Here is a 26,279-nt window from a genome sequence, read left to right as displayed (position 1 = left end):
GCAAATTTAAAGAAATAATGGAAAGCCCATGACATCAGATTAGAAAATAACATTGCCAATTAATTCACACACGATGAAAAGCAACAACAAATCTGATTCTATTCTTCTTTAAAAAAAGGAAAAATTCCATTTGAATTCTATCTGCCTTTCTTCTCAGGGCACACCTCTGCTTACTGGGCTGGTGAACAGTGACCTAGCCACAGGGCAGGCATCCAAAGGGAGAAAGGAGATGCAATTGGCCCAAATAATCCACCCCCAAAATGTAGAGCTGAATAATTCATTTCATGTCATAGAAACAGCAATACAGTGAGGCAATTCTGTTTCACTTTTCGTTCCCTTATATGTTGTGTCCTCTGTCATGGAAATTTGACACAGTAGTATTTGCCACCCCTGCTCTTGAGGGTAAAATTGGATGGGAGTTTAAGACTGAAATGGGCACCCGTGGCCTTGCCGAATTAAGTTACAGTTTGTGCCCTGTATTTATAAAGCGAAAGGAATTTCTAGTGCCACTTGCAGAGGCACCTCTAACTTTCAAGCTCTGTTTGCCACTGTCCTGGCACCTGCATCACACTGTTAGGCTGGAGCCAGAGAGGTTTTCGAAAAATCAGTAGCTCCCACATCAGAAGGAAGTATCTTTCCAGTTTGAGTTTTGGTAGCTGCTCTCTTTTGGTCTGAGGATTCTCTGGGTCCTAGGGCTTCTCACTTCTCTTGAACAATACCTCTAGTTAATTTCATGTACCTGGAGTGGTAGTTGGAATATTTCTTCACTTTAAGATTTTTTTTTTTTTTTTTTGAGACAGAGTCTCACTCTGTCACCCAGGCTGAAGTGCAATGGCATGATCTTAACTCATGGCAACCTCCACCTCCCGGGTTCAAGCAATTCTCTTGCCTCAGCCTCCCAAGTAGCTGGGATTACAGACACCTACCACACCCAGCTAAGTGTTGTATTTTTAGAAGAGATGGGATTTCACCATGTTGGCCATGCTAGTCTCGAACTCCTGACCTCAGGTGATCTGCCCAACTCGGCCTCCCCAAAGTGCTGGGATTATAGGCGTGAGCCACAGTGCCCAGCCCACTTTAAGATTTACGCAAGATTGGCTCAAACCCTTATTCCTGTGGAAAGGTCCACTGTTTTCCTCCCAGATTTTTGCAGATATCTGCATGGATGGTTACTTTTGACTCCCATTTCCTGCTGTTGTTGATAGCCCTCATTAAAACCATCACCTGGAGGTGAACAGACAGCTGAGACCTATCATTCCCAAAGAATTGTCATGGAGCCTAATAGTTCTATTGGATTCACCCCCTTATGTTAAGCCACCATTTCAGTGTTTTTAAAAATAGATGTATGTTGTTTAGTAGGGAGTATCTTACCCTCAAATTAGTTGATTGTTTCAGTAGGGCTTTTAGTGGGTTCCAGAGAAAATGAGCAATCAGAGAAGTTGATTTAGTGAAAGACAATCACTGAATAGGATGTGTATAGGGTTGTTTGGGAGCAAGAGTGAAATTGGTATGGAACAGAGAGGCTCCCAAGGCAAGTAGACATTTTTTTTTGGAAGGAGCAAGTGTTTGAGAGTCTGTGGCTTATTTTTCCTTTATGACAGGGGAGTTTTAACACCATTTCCAAAATATGTAACCTGGTATTTTGTCCCCAGAAGTCCTGTTGACATGTATGGAAGCAAAAAACTCTGTCACTCCGGCTAGAGGAGTGCAGTGGTGCCATCAAAGCTTACTGCAGCCTCTAATTCCCAGGCTCAAGAGATGTTTCTGCCTCAGCCACTGGAATAGCTGGGACTGTAAGTGCATGCCACCATGCCTGGCTAGTTTTTTTTGTTTGTTTGTTTTTGTTTTTAGAGACGGGATCTCGTTTTGTTGCCCAGGATGGTCTTGAACCTTTTTAAAGTGATTATCTCATCTCAGCTTCTTAAACTCCTGGGATTATAGGCATGGCCTATTTTTATGTTTTATAATGTTTCGTACTTTTTGATGTTACTTCAAATATCTTTTTAAGTATCCTAAATATACTTATTTAAAAACTTTTTTGAGCAAATTTATCTATAAATTATTGATTTTATGTTGACAGACATTGTTCTCTATCATTAATAATGTTAAAAATAAATAAACAAAAACAAGTAACTCAATTAATGCTTACCACAGGCCAGTATTTGCTCCAGTGCTAACTCGAATATTCATTTCTTTAATCCTCACAACAAACCTATGAGGTAGGTGCCATTATTGTTCCTGTTTTTCACAAGAGGAAATTGAGACACTGGGGAGTTAAGTAATTTGCCTATAGTAACACAGGCAGTGAGTAGTTGAGCTGAGATTGAACTCACACTGTCCAGAATCCATACTCTTAGTTATAATAGTGTACTGCCCTATAGCTTTCTGTTTCACAGCTACATGGCATTACTTTATATGGATGCATCATTATTTGTTAAACCATTTAACTTATTTCCAGTGTATTGTTCTTATAAACAATGAATATCTGTATACCTCTAATTTCGTGCACATGTATCTTTTGTAGAATGAATTCCTAAGAAACGGAATTGCTAAGTCAATGCTTAAGCCCATAATTAATTTTCTTACATATTACCAACTGTCCTCCAAAAAGGTTGTACCAGTTTAGAATTTCACCAGCAGTACATGACAGGACCCATTTTCCTAACACTCTCACGGACACTGGGTATTACCAGGATGATTTTTAATATGTGCCAATCAGATGGGCAAAAAGAATGGTTTCTCACTGAGGTTTAAATTGCATTTCCCTAGTTCTCAGTGTGAGGGGAAGGGATCTGGTATAATTTTCAGTTTGGTGGGAAGGCATCAGAGGCTTCCGAACAGGAGGATTATGTGATTGGAGCTGTATTTTTAAGGGATCATTTTGGCTTGAGAAACTAGACTCCGGGACAAGGATGGAGCAGGCAGATGAGTTAGAAGACAATTATGTTGGTCTCCTCCACCCTTTTCTTAACATATTGGAGTTCAGCTCTGGCTGTAGTAGTTCTAGATGTCCTCAGACACACTTGTGTAGAGCTTCTGTTGGGTATTTTGGGTATACAGATGATCCATCTTGGTTACACAGATGATTTAGATGATTGTAGACATAAGAGGCTTGTCTGGGAACCATTCCCAGACAGGGAAGCATTCCCTGAGATAGAGGAGAGGAAGGCTGAAGGGGAGGAAGAGAGTACCTGTTGCGATCTAGAGAGAGACATCCAGCAGGAAGTTGGATACAAGTATCTGAAACTCTAGTGAAAGTTATGTGTTGGCAATAAGCACCTGGGCGCTATTAGCTTGTACTTGACAGTTGAATACATGGGGCTAGAGGAGAAAAACCAGGGTAAGTATGGAGAATAAGACCAAGAACATGCACTCAACGTTACCGAAATTAAAGAGTGATTTGAGAAAATTAATGAGGAAAACAGAGATTGGGAAAGAATAGAGCATTTCAATGAGGAGAGATGCCAACACTGTTACATTTGACACAGCGGTCAAATGAGTTGAGGTCTGAAAAGAGCTCAAGCCTTGGCCATGGTGTGAAGTCAGCAACAATCTTTGTCAGGGCATTTCAGTAGAGAGGTGGGGGTGGGAGCTTGGGAGTGAAGGCAGCAATTGCTGCTTACTCTTTCAGGGAGTTTGACTCCAAGGGAAAGAGAAACTAAAAGCAGCAGCGGTGGGTTTGTGTTTGAAGTAACGGTGGTGAACCAGGCAAACAGCCTGGAGGCCGAGTAAAGTGAGACTGGACACTGCAGATTTGGAATGTCACCAGTCTGCACTACTGAATAATTTCCTCTAGAACTGCTCAGTTGCCCAGTTGTAAGAACAGATATGTAGACCAAAAGTAGAGTGTCGCCAGGGTAAATTTTATAGAGACAAAGGGGTGTGTTTATTGAAGTTGTGGCAAGGAATAATTACAAAGATATACTATTGTTGCATTGTCCAATATAATAACCACTAGCCATATGTAACTACTTAAATTTCAATTAATTAAAATTAAATGAGATTAAAAATTCAGCTTCTCAGTCATACTAGCTACGTATCAATTGCTCAATAGCCACAAGGGCTGGTAGTTATCATATTGTTCAGCACAGAGACAGAGCATTTCCATTATCACTAAGAGCTCTTGTGGAAAACACTGCACTACAGGGTCTGGATAAAGCTGAGGTGTTGATGAAGTTGAACAACAGATGTAGAAGGAGTAAGCAAGAGCAAAACCTGGATGAACAGCAGGTTGTGGACAGAGATTAGCATATTGAGATTAAGATTCTAGGGACTGAGCTGCTCCAGGTGAAAAGATTCAGGGTTATGTCATATGAGGGTGGAGGGCAGCTGCTGAAATAGTCTGTGGGTGAAGACCTGTGGAGTTGACAAGATCAAAGAAATTTGAGGCAAGTTTGTTAGACTCATTCATAAAGAAGTCACCCAAATTGTTAGCAAGACCTTGCATCTAATGCCAAAATCCTCACTGAGCAAGGTGGTAGTAATTTAGTAGCTAAAAGCAATGAGAGAGTCAGACACCTCAAAAGGGGAGGGTGTTGCTCAAAGGCCCCATGAAGTGTGATAAAACAAACAGTAGCTGGGGCAGGAGCAAGTGGCTTCCTTTGGGTGAAGCCAGATTTCACTGAAATAATAACCTCAGGGAAAACAGTCAATGAAGGGGTTAAAGTTGTAGGAAAGTTTCCTTGTAGTAATTAATGGAATGAGGCGTCCAAAGGGCCAAATAAAACTCTGGAGGAAGTTTAGTAAAAGAAGGAAACTTTTTTAGTACAGATAAGCATAGGAACATAAGAAGAGATAATTCTTAAATATATAAGGTATGCATTTGGGGATAGTAGCCAGGGAAGACTGAAGTCCCAGTGGGGTGAGAGACTTCGTAAGGTTAGCAAATTACAGTTTTTGAGTGGCATTCCAACAGTAGAGTATATTGCTCAGGAAGTCCTTAATTATCCTTTGAAACAAATTCCTTCAGCTGATTACGAAGGAATCTAGCTGGATTCTTGAGTGACTTGTTCCTGACATCATAGCAACCCGTAACTAGACTTCAACCATTCCTCTTACCCAAGTGCTGGGGAAGGGAGAGATTCTCAACGCTTACCCACCTATGGAGTCCCAGCAAGTCCAGTTGCTAGGTGGCTTGAGGTCTGGGGTCATAAAATGGAAGGCCTAATGCCATTTGGTGATCACAGACCTTGAGCCAAACTTTCCCCATTTAGTCAGAGAAAGGATTAGCATGCCTAACTGTGTGTGAGAGCATGGAAGCCAGTGGTTGGTGAAGTGCTATGGAGTATAAATTGCAAAATACTTTCAGTTCCACTCGGAATGGATTTCAGAATGATTTCCACCCCATGGGGAGGAGAGGGAGTCTGGGGAGGGATGGATGGAAAAAATTATTTCCTGTCATTTTCTGTGATCCACTCTGAAGACAGAGGCAGAGATTCTCTACAGCAGCTGCTCAAACTTTAGCTCTTGTTTAAATGGAGGTTCTGAATCAGTAGGTCTTGGGTGGGGCCAGAGATTCCGTGTTTCAGACCAGCCCACAGGTGACGTGAATGTCACTGGTCCGTACATCACGCTTTCAGTTGCTAGGTGAAGAAGAGAGCACTCGATGAGTGGAAGAGAAAGTCGTTGTAATCTTTGGGAAGAGGGGCTTGAGTCAGCGGAGTTAGACTGGTCTGTGAGTGAAGAGAATGGATGGGAAGGAAAGAAGATACTGTGAGGCTTTACTGAAAAAAAAAAAATGTAAATCAGGAAGACAGAAGCAGCTAAAGACGAAGTCATTTCCAGGCCCAGAAGGCACAACTAACAGCTGAGTAATAACATAACATTGACTGTTAACTGGCAGAATTTTTAACTGTGTGTTTGGTTTCTCCATCAGATCATCTGTCAATTAACAGTCAATGTTATGATTTTAGAGTAAAACCAGTATTTTCCCAGAGACAGTGCTAAAAGCTTTTACAGTAGGTGGCACTCTTGCATTACATTAAGAGCTCAGCAAAGAAGACGCAGAAGCCTCAGGTTTGCCTTGTAAGGTGATTAATAAACACACTAAATCTTCCTTAGGTCTCCCTTTCACTATCAGGGTACCCATATAGATTTTCCCTCCTCCCTCCAATACAGGTACGCATCCTCTATAGGTGGTGCATTTTATACCTCAAGTACTTCATGGAGTCCTAGTGAGTTTGCAATAGGCAGTGATTCACATTTGTGCAAACTCCCACTGATGCCTGCTGTCTGCTTCCCTTAGAGTTCAAGTCCATCACTAACCCCTTGATTATGTGTCCTCACTGGGCCATTCTGTACACAGTTTAGTTTGACAAGTGCATGTCACTGTTATTTGTCCCTCTTTCAAGAGAAAGCACATCAGTTTAATTACTCCCCCACTAAGAACTCTTCAAATGAGACTCCTCTTCTCTCTCTCATCAACCCATCTTCTCCCTTTCCTCCTCAGTGTCAACATCCCTTCACATAAATCCTGAATGATGAAATTTTATTTAGAACTTACACTAACTTCCTCTCCAAGGTGGCATCTAACTTAATATTAAGTAAGAAATAGCCTTCCCACTCTCCACCCCCATACTTCTCATCCACCACTGCTTACTTTTTTTTTTTTTTTTTTTTTTGGCCAAGTCTCAAGTAATTCTGTAACCTAGAAAAGGTCCTACACAAACCCTGTGATCATTCACATTTAAGTAGTTGGGTGGCCCACATCCTTCCCACAAACCCCAAAGTGCCCTCAAGGACTAAAGCCTTTCTCTGAACTCTTCCAGACTGATCTCTATGGTTGTAAAATTGTCCAGGGTCAGTGCATCCTGGGAGCAGCAAGCTTGTGGTGCCTGGGGTTTCCCCAATACTCCCAAAGCACATCCTCACCTGCCCATCTATGATTCACTTCCAGCATTTCATTCATGTGCCTTAAAGGGTCATTGACCACCACAATCCCAAAGCAACCATCAAATGTGCCCAGTTCTCTTTCTGATCTCTGAAAGAGCTCAGAGAGGTCACTGAAAATAAAAGCCTTGGTTCACTTTTGAAGTCATTTCTAAAGCATTTGACATCCTTGGAAGTGCTGGCCATGGGAGCAGTAGTCATAGGGGAAGTTCTCTAAAGGGAGCTATTTGAATTTCAAAGATGTTACTCAATGTGATTCCCCAACTAATGAAGTATAATAAAGGGGGGCTATAATTTATTGCCATTATCAGCAACCTTTTCACCATAGCAGACCAAGGAATATGTGGATAGGGAGGGGAGGAGAAAGCTTTTGGTGATGGTATAGAAGTTATGGAACCTGTAACAGCTATGGTGATGAGAACTAAAATTCAGGTTATAGAAAGGTAACTGGTGGGTGAATGGGTTGTCTACCTCTGCTGGTTTTTCCCTGTCCTACGATTTAAATTCACAGAACCACAGTACTAGAAAGACCCTTAGAACATTTAGTCAACCACTTCATTAATCAGATGAGGAAGCTGAGGCTCATAAAGATTGTAGTTTGTACAAGGCCACACATTTAGTCAGCAGTGAAGCAAGGACAAAGGTCCTAATCTCCAGAGGCCAAGCATGTGTGCACAGTTCCAGAGCTTAATATCTAATTCTTCAGCATGATTACTGATAAGGTAGTATCTGGGTATTGTATAAAGAGAAATGGAGGTTTTCTTCCTCTTTCCTCGAATTTCTCCCTCCCTAATCCTTAACCTTCCTTTATAGGTGCTGCTCCCCTGAAGATTCAAGCTTATTTCAATGAGACTGCAGACCTGCCATGCCAATTTGCAAACTCTCAAAACCGAAGCCTGAGTGAGCTAGTAGTATTTTGGCAGAACCAGGAAAACTTGGTTCTGAATGAGGTATACTTAGGCAAAGAGAAATTTGACAGCGTTCATTCCAAGTATATGGGCCGCACAAGTTTTGATCCGGAGAGTTGGACCCTGAGGCTTCACAACCTTCAGATCAAGGACAAGGGCTTGTATCAATGTATCATCCACCACAAAAGGCCCACAGGAATGATCCGCATCCACCAGATGAATTCTGAACTGTCAGTGCTTGGTATGTGGTCAATGGTGTGTGTTCAGATTCTTAGCTTTCTCAGATGAGACTGCAGATGAGTTAGAGAAACATTGGAGGAGGACTTGAGGGGCCCAGGGGAAAAAGGGGGTCTATAGAGAGAAGGCAGAGGACAGCCACTTCTGGGAAGTGCATTTGAAGGGAGTGTAGAGTCTGGGAGTAGGGAACTGAAAGTCTTTTGTACTTTTTATAGTCTGCTTCTGAAGGATCAGTAAAAATCTGCTTTGGGGAAAAAATAGAGCTAATTGAACAAAGATAATATGGCTAATTACCCATGGTAAAAACCATAGGTAATTTGGCCATTACAAAGTTTATATAACCGTAAAGGCCTCAGATGTCTCACAATTCATTTTTTCCTTGGGTCCAAGATTTTTCACCTACCAAATCTTTACCTGGAGCTCCTAGCAAAGGAGACAGCTGACACATTTGGGTTTTCCCTTCAGCCTCGTCTAGGTTGCTTATGAGTTGTTTGCAGCCACAACCATGAGCCTGGTAGACAGAAGGGGAAAAAGCCCAACAAACATAACCCACAAACTTACAAACCAGCTCCTCCACTACACCAGACCTCAGAAGGCCTAAATGTCACTACAGATATTTTTAAAACTATCACACAGTAAACTGTCTACTGATTTTATAGATCATGTATAGATTAGGTAACCGCCACAAGACATAGAGCATTTCTGTCACCCCAAAAATTTCCCTCAGGCTATCCCTTTATAGAGCCATACTCTGTCCGCACTCATAACCCTTGGTGGGCATCCTATAGTTTTGTCTTTTTGACAATGTCACATAAGTGGAGCCATACAGTATATAACCTTTTAAGACTGGCTTCTTGTGTTTAGCGTGCCTTTGAGATTCACCCAGGTTGTTGCACATATCAAGCTTGTCCCTTTTTATTGCTGAGTAGCATTTTATTGTTGATCCATTCAACTCAGCAAAAGACATTGGGTTGTTTCTGGTTTGGGGCTCTTATGAACAGAGCTGCTGTAAACATTCATGTACATGTTTTTGTGTGAACATAAGGTCTCAGTTCTCTAGAGGAAATACCCAGGTGTGGTATTACTGGATCCACGTTAATTTTTGATGAAACTTAGAAAGGCAGATCAATACCTATTCTAAAGTCATAGAGTAAAACAGAAGCAAAAGTAAAAATAGAATGGACAGCTGCTCCCTTTGAACCCTGTGTGATTAAAACTAGGCTGCAGGGCTTTGGGAGCAGTTAACCAAGTGCTAAATCCGTGTTTTCAAAATGTGGCCAGGTACCACTGGAAATGTTTTTGGTGGGACACAGATAGACAAGCATTTTGAAAAGCCATGTTGTATTTGTTTTAATGTATATTAGAAAAACTCTAACTTATGCAACATGTGATTTCACAGATGTTGTTAATAAAGCTAAATAACAGTCTGGCAATTCACCTTCTACAGACCACATAAAGTCCAAGAAGAGTGCTCAAATAGTACACCGATACAGCAAAACTTATAAAGATGACACGCAAATGGCAGACCTTTTAGTCAGAATACACTAAATTATAAATTAGTTTGTAGAACCTGCAGACTACCTAGTAACTATAAAAGAACAAGAGATTTTTTTCTGACAGAAGGCACATGACACAGATCTAGGGGCTCCACGCCAGTGATCCTGAACAGCCAGAAAAGTGTGAATGGCAAACAAAGGCAAGAGAAACACTGTGTTTATTAAGATCATGTATTTTTCCCTAAAATAGCTGGATTTGGCCTTTATCTTAGAGTATGTTATGAAGACGCTTTGGTGCTCATGCCAAAAATCAGTGTTCTGAATTTCAAATTCCAAAATGCCCACCCACTCACTTACCACAATCCTGCTTGGGTTCCTGAAAGATATGACCCAGGGCGTCTCAGCACCATGAACTGTCAGTTCCTGGTGAGACTTCAGCTCAATCCCTTTCTGCTCTCTTAGTCTGGTGAGCTGGAATGTGTCCCATGGGACACCTGGGCCCTAGAGTCAGCCCACTTCTCCTTCCAAAGACTTTAATCCCTGGAAATAGTGGCTTCATTATAAATATTTGGGGACTCAATTACAGCCCTCCTATCACTTAGCACCCCCTTGATTTGGATAAGCAGGAAATAAGCATGGCCCCAAACTCTATTGTTGCAAAATAAACATGAAGTCATTATGTGGCACTCACCTTGGGCCAAGGGTCACATTTAGGCATCCCAGGTATGCCCCAGTGAGCCCCAGATCAAGCACCCAGTTATTTGCTATTCCCTCCTAGATGCATCTTAAGATTGACTTTTTGTATCTCTCTTGTGCTTTCAGCTAACTTCAGTCAACCTGAAATAGTCCCAATTTCTAATATAACAGAAAATATGTACATAAATTTGACCTGCTCATCTATACACGGTTACCCAGAACCTGAGAAGATGAGTGTTTTGCTAAGAACCAAGAATTCAACTATCGAGTATGACGGTGTTATGCAGAAATCTCAAGATAATGTCACAGAACTGTACGACGTTTCCATCAGCTTGTCTGTTTCATTCCCTGATGTTACGAGCAACATGACCATCTTCTGTGTTCTGGAAACTGACAAGACACAGCTTTTATCCTCACCTTTCTCTATAGGTAAAGATGTTTTCCAAGACTATTTCTTTCAGCAGGTATTATAGACAAATGCTTAACGCAGATTATCCAACACCCCGACTTGCTAGGAAACCTCCATCTGGGCCATGTTATGACGCTGTTAGGAAGGACCCAGATGGAGGGCTCCTGCTTCGCCTAGTGATGCAGGGTCCAGGAGGCTATGAGCCTGTGCTGCACTTGAAGAAATAGGCTTTTAGCCCTGAAACTGACTCAGTCTCTTGGTTTACCTTTGGATGGAGGATTCTGAAGTTTTGATTAAAAAATGCAGGTTTCCTCCAGGCTAGAATTCTTTCTTTGATTAAAACACATACATGCGCTTGCACACACACACATCATGCATACACGCATACATACAAATGGTACTTATTGTGAGTGTAGAACCATTTGGGACATTATTGGTTGCAGGAGTGAAAACAAAAAGATATGACACCCCCTCTGCCCTTGAGGACCTTCCAATGGAATCATAACCCTGTAATGTGCACACACGAAAAACGAGATTTTTAAAAGGTCGAATTGGAATCTAAATTTCATTCCATGGAAATATGGGACTAGATTTAAAACAAAAGTGACTGGTAATGAGTTTTATGGGCATTCAGAGGTAGGCAAGATCCCTGAGGGTCAGGGAATGGTTCCTAAAGGAAGGGGTACCTTGTAACACGTAAAATAAATTATTGGGGTTAATACATGTGGTGAGGAGGGGAGGGCATTCTGGATGACAGGTTCCCAAAACTATGGTGACTTCCTTAGCAGAAAAAACTTGAGGCAGAATCTGGGCTCAGCAGGTGAGAGGACCACAATGGATCAGCTGTATCTGACATAAGGCAGGAGGTATGTCAAAGAAAGCCTTGGAGGCAGAAATGCTTGTGTGTTCAGAAGTATTCTTCAGGGACCAGTTCAGTGGAGGAAAGGACTGAAACTAAGCAGTAGGCACTAACAGGAGCCTGACATTTTAAAGTCCTGGTTTTACCCAGGAGGGCATGTGTCTATATTTGACTCCTCTTTTAAGGATCTGTAACTGCAAGATTCCCTCCTGGAATAAAGGTGGCCTGCACTTACCCTGTCCCATCACTGCCTGTGCTGACCTTGACCCCCCACATCTGCCTTCTTCTTTCCTTGACCCTTTCTCCAGCGATGACTCCTTGGCTTGCCCCCTCCAGTGACATCCATCCAACTCCTTGCTCCATTCCCTGGCTTTGTCACCTCCTTTCTCCCAGTGTCTTGTTGTTCAGACATAACTTAGTCTGTGAACAGCCCCTGGGGTCAGTCCCCACGAACCAAGTTTACAACTGGGCCAATCTCATCTCCTACTACTGACTTCTTTCTACTCAGACACTTCAGCCTCTGAGAGTGTAGTAAATGGTGGAGCCACTCATCCTGTCCCAGTTGCTTCTCCTGTATCCTCTCTTGGCCAGATAGAAGCCTCTCCAAGCTATGCCTGGAGTTCAGTACCTCCTTCAATGCGTAATTAGTTTGACTGGTGGCTATCTTGTGGCCACCAACATCACTATATATGACATGCCCCAGAGCCCTCTGTTATGGCTCCCATAGTCTACAAATTAACAGGGACTTGCCACCAATATAACCTCATCATGGCTTACCTTCCTGCTGCTTCTCAACTACTGTTCTGCCAAAACTTCCACAGGTACCCCCATCTTCATAAATGTTTCAGCTCTAGCTGCCTCAGGAAGATGGGGCTTGCCTGTCTGGGTTTCCCATTCTATCACTTGATCAGAGATAGGTTAGACCCTGAATCAAGGGACCTTTTTTGCATATTAAAAGGTAGCAGCCTCCAAGTTAGTAAGTATAATCCCACACCCCCTTTACTGGGAGTGCCAAACTGGCTCAAGTGGGATAGACTGAGACAGACTCAAAAGGGGTTAAATATGGCCTCCAATGTCAACAACTCCTTAACATCTCAGACACAGGGCATGTGTCCACAAATTATAGCTAAGCTAATAGATCAGCTGGTCCTAGTTTTCCTGAAATTTGGAATTAGCTACCAGAACTGTTCCCAAAAATATCTTTAAAGTGGGCGACTCAGTTCTAAGTTTTCCCCACAAAGCCTGTTTTCCAACTCCCCAGAAACTTAGGAGTTCTCATGTAAGGAAGTAGGCCCTGAAGGTGTGAAGTTTCCTCACGGCATGAAGAAACATCAAAGGATTTTTAGTAGATGAGATATGCTGAAAGCCATACAGAGGAAACCTGCTGTGATCTCAGTAGGAAAAAACTAAACAAACAAGCAAAGGAAAACTAGAGGTAGGGGCCTGTGTGGAGGCTGTTCCATTTGTCCAAGTGAGAGGTGTCTGGAGATTATAGTGGACAGAATCATCATTACAAGAGGAACTTCAGGGCCTGAGAACTGACTGCAGAGGCGGGTGGGGTAGCAGGCATGGCACAAATGACTGCACGTGCAGAGCCTCAGCACACACACCTCACCCAGATTCCAGGATCATGGGCCAGGCTGACCCTCTTCTTCCTGATCATGGTCGGTGTTATCCCCACCTCCAGGAAGGCAGGACACTCAGTCCAGGCATTTGGCCAGAGGCATGGGCTTGATTCTTAGGTCCCTGCTGTGGCCCTGAGACTGGGACTTTCTATGGCCTCCTATTGTGGATTTCAGGCTTCTCTGGCCTTAGAGCCCTAGGGAGAGCCTGGCAGGTAAACAAAGAGAAGAGCAGCTAGCAGAAACCCTTTGTAAATGACTCTCCTGGCTGATTGAAAATTTGTGGTCATTTGTAGAGCTTGAGGACCCTCAGCCTCCCCCAGACCACATCCCTTGGATTACAGCTGTACTTCCAACAGTTATTATATGTGTGATGGCTTTCTGTCTAATTCTATGGAAATGGAAGAAGAAGAAGCAGCCTCGCAACTCTTATAAATGTGGTGAGTCAGTCCTTGTCCTCCCCACAGACTGCCACTTTGCACCTACTTCCCAATCGGCTGGCTGCCTTCTGGAGCTTGTTGTCTGAGCCTAGACTGGCAAAAAGTCAGGAAGTTGTTGGGAAAAAAGGTTTTCCCTTGGAGTTTTGAGCCTATACAAACTGGCAGCAGCTGATAATGTTGCTCTTGGACTTCAAAGAAAGGCAACACTTCTAACCTCAGGTTTACAAATGTACTTCTGATTTCCAGGGAAAACTGATTACTTACTTTATCTACCTCACTTCCTGAGGTTACTGTGACATATACATAAAGTAAAATGGTGAAACCACTCTTAAATGTTAAAGGTTATGGACCTGGTTGTGTTCCAGCAGGGATATTTGCTAAATGACCACAAGAATCAGCTTCTCATCTCTAAAAAAATCTAGGTTTCTTATTAAATAAGTTAGATGAATTATTGCCCATTGACCTATAACAAACAATATTAACTTTTACTAATTTCTAAGTAATACATATCCATTATCATATATACCAAAAATAAAATCATCTATAATTCCAGTAGTAAGAAAAAATGATTACACAAACATTTTTGGTGCCTATCTTTAAGATTTTTCTATGTATCAATCTATGTTGTTTTCCATAATTAGGATTATCATAAGGGTTATTTTTCACAATTTGGATAATATATGTACTGTGTTCTAACTTTGTTATACTAAATGTAGCAAGACAATTTTCAATGCCATAAATATCATTCTACAGCATCATTTTAAACTGCTGCAAGATATTCCCTTATGTGGATACACCTTAATTCATTTATTTAACCAACCTCATTTTTTGGACACTTGAGTTAGTCCAATAGTTTTGTTATTATAAACATCCTCCCCACTGACTTCTGTTATAAAAATGTTTAATGAGGACAAAATGGTCCCTAACTTTGTGACAATGCCATGCCTTTTTGTAGTTTGGGCTGGTTCGACGATAAGATTGGACTTTATCTCAGTAATTGCCTCCAGTAGTAATTAGTTTGGTGCTAATAATTAAGGTAACCTTCTTACTCACTTATGGTAGAAAGCACAAGATGAGTATTGCCTCTGGCCAGCATCTTGTTTTTCAGTATACTGATTTTAAAATCTATCTAGAAAATAGATGGATGACATTAGCAGTCATTCATTGCATCCTGCTGTACTTTAAAAATAAGAAATTGGGGAGCAATGATCAAATTTAAATAAATTAATACAAAGCATGTGGCAGAGCCATTCAAACTGCCAATGTATGGATGTGCTGAGAGATTTCTATGATATAAAAGTATAAAATTCATAGCACAGATGTAAAGACATATCATGCTTGTACAGGCTTTGACTTTTCAAGGTGAGAGTTTTGAGCTTCACTTTCTTTCAATCTCATTGCCATTTAGAATTAGTCAAATATGAAGAAGCGACTTACATCTTGGGAGTAAGCTGTTTCCTAAATTTTTCTTCACATTACAATGATCAGCTTACAAATGAAACAAAGAAGGGATAGAGAAAAAGATTAAGGATGTTTCTTCCCCCATGAGGCAATGAGAAAAAAATCAGGAGAGTAGATAGGGGAGATAAAGAAGATATGTGTGTTCACATGAAAGAAGTTAGAAGGTGGTTAAACAAGCTCTTTGGGTACAGATGAGATGGTCAGATTGGCACATATCTGACCCCCAAGAATGTAATGAAGAATATTGGTAAGAAAAAGTTATTTGTTCAGACAGTCATCCATGCCAGTGAGTTTGATCAAAGAGAGAAGCTTTGCTATCACTGTAGGGAGGGAGATGCAACAGGTATAACTATGCCATTAGAGATATGAGATATTTGTAAATTTGGATTCTGTAACTTCAGCAATATCTACCCTTGCTTTGTGGGTACTCCTGGCATTGGCTATGTGATAGGCAAAATAATGCCCCCCATAAGATGTCCATCTCCTATACTCCAGAACCTGTAATATGTTATCTTACATGGCAAAGGAACTTCACATAGGGGATTAAGGCACCAAGCTTGAGATGGTGAGATTAGCCTGGATTATCCAGGTGGGCCCAATGTAATCACATGAGTCAGAGAATCTTTCCTAAATGGGATAGAGAAATGAACTGGAAAAAGGAGGAGAGATCTGAAGCTTGAGAAGCTCAACCCAGCATTTCTAGCTCAACCCAGCATTTCTAGGAGGAAGCCATGACCCAAGGAATGTAGGTAGCTTCTAGAAGCTGGAAGTGGCTCTCAGTTGACAGCCAGCCATTAAGGAAATTAGGATCTCAGTTCTGCAATTATAAGGAGCTGAATTCTGCCAAGAGACCAATGTGGAAACAGCAGATCCCTCCACAGAGACACAAGCTTACTGATAACTGGTAGGAATTTCTCCAAAAGTGGAGCTTCCTCCTACTCCAGTGTTAATCCCTTTCTCGGAGGAGACAGCCCTCAAACTAACTTGGCACCAAAAGTCCTGTCCAATGTTTTCTCATTATAGATTTTCTATGCCTCAACTGTACATATTTACCCTGTTTAGGCTGTTTAAATGAATAAAAGGGAAATGCCATAGTTATTCTAGCCAGTTTCCAACCTCTTTTCTCTTTTTTTGTTTTGTCAAATAGGGCACATAAGGCATGAGAATTTGTAACTATGAATTACTGTCTTTTCCGAAACAGAAATCACCCTATCAGCTTACCCATTGGGAGAAAGACAAAAATGAACTGTTTCTGAAAACAGTTGTTTCATATATTTTGTCTGCTTTCTAGTTGTTTATGGAAAGAGGGCAATTCCTATAGCAGTTAATCTTTTGTTGGAGGAAGCAGAAGTCTATTTGATCAAACCCTGAAATTTTACTTCCTCATTTGGGTCTTGTGTGACTGAAATCTGTATATAATGCCCTAGCAACAGTTTTTACAACTTGCCTCTCTAGAACAAACCTAGGAGTCTCAGCTCTTTCAGGAATGATTTCTTAAAGGTACAGTGTCTTTTTCAAAACAAATTATTATTATTATTATTTATTCATTTTTTTGTGAGACAGAGCCTCATTCTGTCACCAGGCTAGAGTGCAGTGGCACGATCCCAGCTCACTGCAGCCTCTGCCTCCCAGGTTCAAGCGATTCTCCTGCCTCAGCCTCCCAAGTAGCTGGGACTACAGGTGTGTGCCACCACACCCAGCTAATTTTTGCATTTTTAGTAGAGACGGGGTTTCACCATGTTGGCTAGGATCGTCTTGATCCGTTTTTAACCAACATTTAAACAGAAATATTCACAGGCTTAAAAACTGAAAGTTAGTGATATCATCACATTTTCCCTTCAAAATGCTAAATTTGTAATCAAATTTAAAAGTTTAGAATCTACCTTTTAATTATCTGCTTTCATTTTTTTGATAGTGGCTCTTTTTGATATGATGACTATTTTGTCATGGGTATAAAAGGATAATTTATTTTGTGTTAGTCTGAAGACATCTGAAACACTGTATTCAACTATAAGTACCATTTTTTTACATTTATAATAAGATTATTTTTCAACATTTTTATTTCAATAGTTTTTTGGGAACTATTGAACTAAACTAAGTGATTTTTGGTTACATGGTTAAGTTATTTAGTGGTGATTTCTGAGATTTTGGTGCCACCCATCACCCGAGCAGTGTACACTGCACCAGTGTGTAGTTTTTTATCCCTCACCCCTCCCACTCTTTCCTCTGAGTCCCCAAAGTCCATTATATTATTCTTATGTCTTTGCATCCTCATAACTTAGCTCCCACTTACAAGTGAAAACATACAATGTTTGCTTTTCCATTCTTGAGTTACTTCACTTAGAATAATGGTCTCTGGTTCCATCCAAGTTGCTGCAAATGCCATTATTTTGTTTTGTTTTGTTTTGTTTTGTTTTTATGGCTGAGTAATATTCCATGAGTTATATATGCCACATTTTCTTTATCCACTCATTGGTTGATGGACATTTAGGTTGGTTCCTTATTTTTGGAATTGCAAATTGTGCTGCCATAAACATGCATGTGCATGTGTCTTTTTCATATAATGAATTCTTTTCCTTTGGGTAGATACCCAGTAGTAGGATTCCTGAATCAAATAGTAGAGTTCTACTTTTAGTTCTTTAAGGAATCTCCACACTGTTTTCCGTAGTTTTTGTACTAGTTTACATTCCTACCAGCAGTGTAAACATGTTCCCTTTTCACCATATCCACGCCAACATCTATTATTTTTTATTTTTTAATAATGGCCATTCTTGCAGGAGTAAGGTGGTATCTCATGGTAGTTTTAATTTGCATTTCCCTGATAGTTAGTGATATTGAACTTTTCTTCATGTTTGTTGGCCATTTGTATATTTTCTTTTGAGAATTGTCTATTCATGTCCTTATAAACACCATTATTTTTAAGAAGAAACTTTACAAAAGTAAAACATAGATTTATAAAGCATCTGGGAGCTCAGTCAAATAAGAAATAGCTCAAGTAACTGAGGATGCTTCACCTGAAAGAAGGCCTAGAGAGAACAGAGATGCTGTCTTCAAATATCTGAAGAGCTGCCATAGGATGCAAAGATTGAACTTAATGGTATGACTCTGAAGGGTATCTCAATGACTGAAGGTTATGAGAGGGTGTAAGGAATTAAGAGAGACTTTTCTAACAATTAAAAGGTCTTTTAGGCCAGGAGTGATGGCTCACACCTGTAATCCTGGCACTTTCGGAGGCCGAGGCAGGCAGATCACCTTAGGTCAGGAGTTCGAGACCTGCCTGGCAAAACATGGTGAAACCCCATCTTTACTAAGCATACAAAAATTAGCTGGGTGTGGTGGTGGCCACCTGTAATCTCAGCTACTTGGGAGGCTGAGACAGGAGAATTGCTTGAACCTGGGAGGCAGAGGTTGCAGTGAGCCAAGATTGCACTACTGCACTCCAGCAGGGGTGACAGAAGAACCAGATTCCGTCTTAAAAAATATAAATAAATAAATAAATAGTCTTTAAAATTTTATAGAATAAATAGACTTCTGCTTCCTCCAACAAAAGATTAACTGCTATAAGAATTACCCTCTTTCCATAAAAAACTAGAAAGCAGACAAAATATATGAAACAACTGTTTTCAGAAATCAGACGACAGAGAGCAGAAAACTGTAGTCCCTGAGTGAAGGAAAGAAAAAATGAGATAAGCCCTATGATTGCTCCAGTTTACTGCCTGGAGCCAGTGTCCAGGCTGCTCTGAAGGCAGGGGAGCCCTGATACTGAACTAGGAAAGACATTGCAAGAAAAGAAAACTACACACATCTCTTGTGAAATGCTTAACAAAATTAGCAACTAAAATCTAGTAGTATGTTAAAAGTATAATACCTCATGATCAAGTGGGGTTTATTCAAGAAACACAGGTAAGCTCAACATTCAAAAATCAGGCAATAACCTTTACTACATAAATAAACTAAAAAGAAAAAACATATGATCATGTCAATGGATACAGGAAAAGCTTTTGACAAAATTAATACCCATTCACAGTTTTAAATGGAAAGAAAAACTCTCATAAAAATAGGAATGCAAGATGACTTCCTCAACCTGACAAAGGACATCTACCAAAAATTCTTCTGTTAACATAATATTTCATGATAACAGATTGATTGCTTTTACCCTAAGATGGGGAATAAGGGAAAGATGTCCACTCTCTCTACTTTTGTTCAACATTGTCCTGGAGGTCGTAGCCAGAGAAACAAGACTAGAAAAAGAAAGAAAAGACACACAGATTGGAAAGGAAGTAAAATGGTCTTTTTACACAGATAATGATCATGCTTGTAGAAAATCCTGAGGAAGCTATCAAAAACCTATTAAAACTGATAAGTGAGTGTAGCAGAGGCACAGGATACAAAGTCAATACACAAAATCAATTATTTCTATATACTAACAACAAGCAATTGTACATTGAAAAAATAGCATTTACAGTAGCATCAAATAATATTAAAAACTTGGAAATAAATTTAACAAAACAAATACAAGGCCTATATACTGAAAACTATACAATATTACTACTGAAGAAATTAAAGTAAACCAAAATAAATGGAGACATAGGCCATGTTTATGAATCAGAAGACTAGATGTTGTTAAGATATCAGTTCTCTCCAAGTTGATCTATGGATTAAATGTAATCACAATCAAAATCCTCATAAGCTCTTTAATAGATATTAAAAATCTTACTCTAAAAGTTATAGGGAAATGCAAAGAACCTACAATTGCCAAAACAATTCTGAAAAATAAGAACAAAGGTTAAAAATACAAAATTAGCTGGGCGTGGTGGCGCATGCCTGTAATCCCAGCTACTCCGGAGGCTGAGGCAGGAGAACGGCTTGAACCCAGGAGGCAGAGGTTGCTGTGAGCTGAGATCGCGCCACTGCACTCCAGCCTGGGCAACAAAAGCAAAACTCCGTCTCAAAAAAAAAGAAAAAAAAAAAAAAGGTGGATTTAACCTACCTAATTTCAATATTTACTATATAGTAATAGTAATTAAGACAGTGTGATATTGGTAAAAGGACAGACATATCAGTCAATGGAACAAAATAGAGAGTCAAAAATAGATTCACCCTGTTGACAAAGGTACCAAGGTAATTCCGCGCAGATAGTCTTTTCAACAAATAGTGTTGGGACAATTAGATATCCACAAGGAAAAAGTATGAACCTAGACACACACAAAGTAACTTAAATATTAAGAATTAAAATGAAAAGACTTCTGAAAGAAAACAGAGGAGAAAATCTTTGTGACTTTAAGTTAGGCAAGTCTTCTTAGATAAGACACAGAAAGCAAAAACCATATCATAAACAGATAAAACGGATGTCATCAATATTGAAAACTTCTGTTTTTTGACTTTGTTTAAAAAAGGAAAAGTCACTGGGTGCGGTGGCTCACGCCTGTAATCCCAGCACTTTGGGAGGCCGAGGCGGGCAGATCACGAGGTCAGGAGATCGAGACAATCCTGGCTAACACAGTGAAACCCCGTCTCTACTAAAAATACAAAAAATTAGCTGGGCACGGTGGCGGGCACCTGTAGTCCCAGCTACTCGGGAGGCTGAGGCAGGAGAATGGCGTGAACCCAGGAGGCGGAGCTCGCAGTGAGCCGAGATAGCGCCACTGCAGTCCGGCCTGGGCGAAAGAGCGAGACACCGTCTCAACCAAAAAAAAAAAAAAAAAAAAGGAAAAGTCAAACCACAGACAGGGAGAAAATGTTTGTTTGCAAAATATGTATCTGATAAAGGACTTGTATGCAGAATATGTAATTACATATTGCTACTCATTAGTAAGACAATCCATTTAATAAAAGGCAGGAAACGAGAGACTTGAACAGATACATAACAGAAGAAGATATACAAATGGCTGATGAGCACAGTCACAACATCATTAGTCATCAGGGAAGTACAAATTAAAACTATAATAAGATACCACTGCACACCCTCTAGAATGGTCTGATAAACATCAAGTGTTGGAGAAGATATGAAGCAACTGAAACTCTCATGTACTGCTATACAACCCAAAATCCTAGACTTTTACCAAACAGAAATTTTAAAAATATATAAAAACTCATACACAAATGTTCATAGCAGCTTTCTTCATAATACCAAACCTGGCATCCTAAATTTACATCAGTTGGTGAATGCATAAACAAATGGTGGTATATTTATACACTGAAATACTGCAAAGCTATAGAAAGGAATGAACTACTAACAATACACAAGAACATAGATACATTTCAAAAGCATTATGCTAAGTGAAACAATCCAGGCACAAGAAGAATACACATTATACAATTTCATTTATATGAAATTCGAGAAAAAGCAAAACTATTGTAGGTAGACTCATGGTTATCCATGGGATGGGGGAAAGGAATCAGCTAAAAAGGAGTAGAAGGGAACTATTTTGGCTTATGGAAATGTTCTCGATCTTGATTGTGGTTACAATCTTGGTGGTGGTTACGTGACTATATATATTCGTTAAAATCACCAAACTCGGCCGGGCGTGGTGGCTCAAGCCTGTAATCCCAGCACTTTGGGAGGCCGAGGCGGGTGGATCACGAGGTCAGGAGATCGAGACTATCCTGGCTAACATGGTGAAACCCCGTCTCTACTAAAAATACAAAAAACTAGCCGGGCGTGGTGGCGGGCGCCTGTAGTTCCAGCTACTTGGGAGGCTGAGGCGGGAGAATGGCGTGAACCCGGGAGGCGGAGCTTGCAGTGAGCCGAGATCACACCACTGCACTCCAGCCTGGGAGACACAGCGAGACTCCGTCTCAAAAAAAAAAAAAAAAATCACCAAACTCTATACTGAAAATGATTGGAAATGATTGGGTTTTATTATTTATTAATTATACCTCCATAAAGCAGATTGTTTTTATCTTTTATTTTTATTTTATTTCAATAGTTTTTGGGGAACAGGTGGGTTTTCGTTACATGGATAAGTCCTTTAGTGGTGATTTCTGAGATTTTGAAGCACCTGTCAACCGAGCAATGTCCACTGTACCCAGTGTGTAGTCTTTTATCCCTGATCCACCTCTCACTCTTCCCCCTGAGTACCCAAAGTCCATTATATCATTCTTCTGACTTTATGGCCTCATAAAAGCTGATTGTTTTTAAATACACACATACACACATAAAAGAGAACTTCCAATGACAGGAAGTGTTCAAGAATACTCTATTTAGTAAAGACAGAATCATAAAACCAACAGAGGTATTGTTGAGTGGATTCTTGTGGTCTATAAATACCTCCATGGACACTCAGGTTAGCAACCTGTTGGGTTTTAAGTGGGACAATAGCATCATCACAACAGTCAGCCTAGAGAAGTTTACATCCCAAGTTGTGTCAGTATCAAGTCCCTATCAATAGCAACTCAGGCTTTGTGAGGTCTAGCTGGCTAGAAATTTCCCACTTGGGCTTGTCCGTGCAACATTGTATAATATTCTTAGCACCATCTGGCTAGTCCATTTAGGCAACAACATCTTCAAGACTTCTTTTCCTCCTCCTTCTAAACCTTGCTTTCAGAAAAGGATTAGAAACTCTTCCAATCGCAAAATGATTGCTAAAACTAAATATATTACCCCTCCCAATGGTATTTTTTGGTTAGCCAGGATAGAGCTATAAGCGAAAAATATATTTCCAGTGTTACAATTTAAGGTACAGTGAGCAAGGGAAGGCATATACTTTTTGAATGCAAGAAACTTCTTCCCAATGCCCCTGAAATTGCATCATTTAAGTAACTGTCTCTTCCAAATAAAAAGTCACAACAATTTCTCTCTGAGTCCCAGAACTTTGAAGCCTTTTCAAACTTTCCTTCTTTTGGTATCTATGAGGAATACATTTTTGAAGATTGGTCTTGGTGTCTTTCAGGAACCAACACAATGGAGAGGGAAGAGAGTGAACAGACCAAAAAAAGGTAAATCCTGACCCTGAGACATTGATGAGAGAGGTATAATCCCCAGAGTGCCTGTTATTTGAATAGGCTTATGCCTAAGGCATGTTGAGACCTCAACAAACCTGAACTAATAGAGAGGGAGAGGAAAATAAGACTAGTTAAGACCTAGAAGAAAATAACCTGTTAATGGATGACAGGGTATCCAATGCACAATGCCCAGAAAGCATGACAAGCTCCGTCATGGTCAAGCAAAAGTCAATACCAAAGATTTCAGAGGTGGTGAACCTGGGCTGCATCTTGTCTGCCACAGTAACCCCAGTACCTAGCACAGTGCCTAGATTAGTGGGCATCCTACATGCGTGGAATGAAAAAATGAAGAAGTGGGGAATGATAACATGTTTGCTTCAGCCTGAGCATCTTAGTATTTGCTATGACCCTGTTTAGATGTTCGTCTGCTACTTCTTTACCTCATTCTTCAGATCTTGCCTCAAGCAACACTTTCTTAAAAACCGTTTCCCAAACTAGAAAATGTCCACTTGTTACAGTGTCATGTGGATCCCTTGGCTTTTTCTTAATAACACCAGATTATGCTTAAATATTTGTGTAATTATCTTATTAAACTCTATAAACTAGACTAAACTAAATTCTATGAAGAGCAGAGACCATACCAGTTAAGCTCATCATTGTGCTGCTAGCACTTAGCATGGTGCCTGGCATATAGCAGGTTCTCAATAAATGCTTATTGAAAGAATGATTGATGCATGATGAATACATAAAAGTTCTTGGTGATCAGTCCTTTCACAATGTGAAAGATAGTCTGTAACTCTAGCCCTCCTGAGAAATTAAGCTCTCAGGAATATTAAGACTCTGACTGCATACCCATAGGATCAAAGCAACCCTCAGTCACAAGCCTGGTTTCAGAGACAGGGTCATAACCTCCAGGGTGCACAGACAACCAAGAGAGCCCAGCACTAATCCAGATATACCAGCCACTGTGATTCTAGCAACAAGACTAATAATTCCGGGCACCCCTGGACAATGAGAAAGGGTGCTGAAATCCTGCCTACCCTGTCAGATTCAGTTTCAGAAATGGTCTGGAAGAGCCTGAAGAGGGCAGGCAGCAGAGAATCAGCAGAGGGCATGGGAAGGGCCAGGCAGAAATAAACAGTAGTTGTTGATGCATAGACAACAGTGTAGACCATGGTTATTTTCTCTTGCCTTCTCCACCTTTCTCTTCAATAGTTCGTTTCTCCTCATTGCTGTTCCAATGGCAACCTCTATTGTGCCCTATCATTGAAATCTAGAAAAAGAAAGTAGCTCAACTGTGAAATATCACCTAATCTTTTCTTCTATTTTTTCCAGAGAAAAAATTAATGTACCTGAAAGATCTGATGAAGCCCAATGTGTTTTTAAAAGTTTGAAGACACCTTCATGCGACAAAAGTGATACACATTTTTAATTAAAGAGTAAAGCCCATACAAGTATTCATTCTTTCTACCCTTTCCTTTGTAAGTTTCTGGGCAACCTTTTTTATTTCTTCCAGAAGGCAAAAAGACATTGCCATCAGTAATAAGGGGGCTCCAGGACTCCCCCTAAGTGGAATAGCCTCTCTGTAACTCCAGCTCTGCTCAGTATGCCAAGAGCAGAATAATTCTCTTATTGCTTCTTTTCACTTCAGAGCACAGTTATGGGCCAAGCCCAGCTTAATGGTTCATGACCCGGAAATAAAATTTAGGACCAATACCTCCTCCAGATCAGATTCTTCTCTTAATTTCATAGATTGTATTTTTTTAAATAGAACTCTCAATTTCTGGAAAACTGCCTTTTATCTGCCCAGATTTCTAAGCTGGTGCCCCACTGAATCTTGTGTACCTGTGACTAAACAACTACCTCCTCAGTCTTGGTGGGAGTTATGTATTTAAGACCTTATGTTGTTAATATTTTGAAACATGGAGATCTATGTACTGTAATAGTGTGATTACTATGCTCTAGAGAAAAGTCTACCCCTGCTAAGGAGTTCTCATCCCTCTGTCAGGGTCAGTAAGGAAAATGGTGGCCTAGGGTACAGGCAACAATAAGCAGACCAATCTAAATTTGGGGAAATTAGGAGAGGCAGAGACAGAACCTGGAGCCACTTCTATCTGGGCTGTTGGCTAATACTGAGGAGGCTTGCCCTGCCCAACAAGCCCTAGTGGAGAGAACTGAATAAACAGGGAAGTGCTGGAGCTTGTGAACCCTGTTTCTCTTGAAGAACTGACTAGTGAGATGGCCTGGGGAAGCTGTGAAAGAACCAAAACAGATCACAATACTCAAAAGAGAGAGAGAAAAAAAGTGAGATCTTGATCCACAGAAATACATGAAATGTCTGGTCTGTCCACCCCATCAACAAGTCTTGAAACAAGCAACAGATGAACAGTCTGTCCAAATGGACTTAAGATAGACAGCAGTTTCCCTGGTATTCAGGGAGGGGTTTTGGTGATACCCAAGTTATTGGGATGTCATCTTCCTGGAAGCATAGCTGGGGAGGGAGAGCCATCATCTTGATAATGGGATGAATGGAAGGAGGCTTAGGACTTTCCACTCCTGGCTGAGAGAGGAAGAGCTGCAATGGAATTAGGAAGACCAAGATGGAGATCACCCAGGGGCTTACTTAGCCTACAGATGTCCTACAGGAACATGGGCTGGCCCAGCACAGAGCTAGCAAATTTGAGTTGGATGATTGTTTTTGCTCAAGGCAACCAGAGGAAAATTGCATACAGAGACGGATATACCGGGAGAAACGACTTTGGAAACCTGGCTCTAAGGTGGGATCAGTAAGGGATGCGGCAGTCTCTGTCCAAACCTAAAGAGAACTCTGGGGGGGGCCTGAGCCACAAAAAATGTTCCTTTGTTTTATGTAAACAACCTTCAAGGGTTGTAGACTGCCATGCTAGATAAGCTTGTCCATGTAATATTCCCATGTGTGTACCCTGCCCCTGCCTTGATTAGACTCCTAGCACCTGGCTAATTTCTAACATGTTTTGTGCAGCACAGTTTTTAATAAATGCTTGTTACATTCATTTAAAAGTCTACATTTTCTGCTTTGGCTTCAAGAGTACTACTCAACCCTTGTGGTCTGATATTCCCCACTCTGTCCTCTGAATGTACTTCCTTTCTCTTTATATCTGTATGGCTAGAAGCCTCTGACGCATGCTATATCTTCTCCTCCTCTCTTTCCACTACCATTATTTGAGAAAGGAGGCTTGTATACTTCTATATGTTTATCTCAGTAATGAGTCAGAAAAAAATCAAGTAAGAATGGTTGTTTTTGAGGACAACTAAGAAATCTGGAATAAGGAAGGGAAGC

General features: G+C 40.6%; 1 protein-coding gene across 9 annotated transcripts in view; it reads left to right on the top strand.

Annotated features, from left to right (window-relative positions):
* Positions 1-25,992, top strand: part of CD86 (CD86 molecule) — a 62,233-nt gene extending 36,241 nt beyond the window's left edge. For 3 of the 9 annotated variants that reach the window (XM_065539154.2, XM_065539155.2, XM_065539151.2), the window contains exons 3-8: positions 1,653-1,793; positions 7,702-8,037; positions 10,352-10,654; positions 13,412-13,555; positions 22,909-22,954; positions 24,296-25,992. In XM_065539154.2, coding sequence (XP_065395226.1) covers positions 1,653-1,793; positions 7,702-8,037; positions 10,352-10,654; positions 13,412-13,555; positions 22,909-22,954; positions 24,296-24,392 — 1,067 coding nt within the window. In that variant the 3' untranslated portion in view covers positions 24,393-25,992. The remainder of the gene's footprint in view (positions 1-1,652; positions 1,794-7,701; positions 8,038-10,351; positions 10,655-13,411; positions 13,556-22,908; positions 22,955-24,295) is intronic. The other 6 variants (XM_005547999.5, XM_065539157.2, XM_065539152.2 and 3 more) reach the window with 3 other exon arrangements.
* The last annotated feature ends 287 nt before the right edge of the window (positions 25,993-26,279 follow it).

This window comes from Macaca fascicularis, chromosome 2, assembly GCF_037993035.2.
Source record: "Macaca fascicularis isolate 582-1 chromosome 2, T2T-MFA8v1.1".
NCBI classification, from domain to species: Eukaryota; Metazoa; Chordata; class Mammalia; order Primates; family Cercopithecidae; genus Macaca; species Macaca fascicularis.
This window is presented reverse-complemented; position numbering and strand designations above follow the sequence as displayed.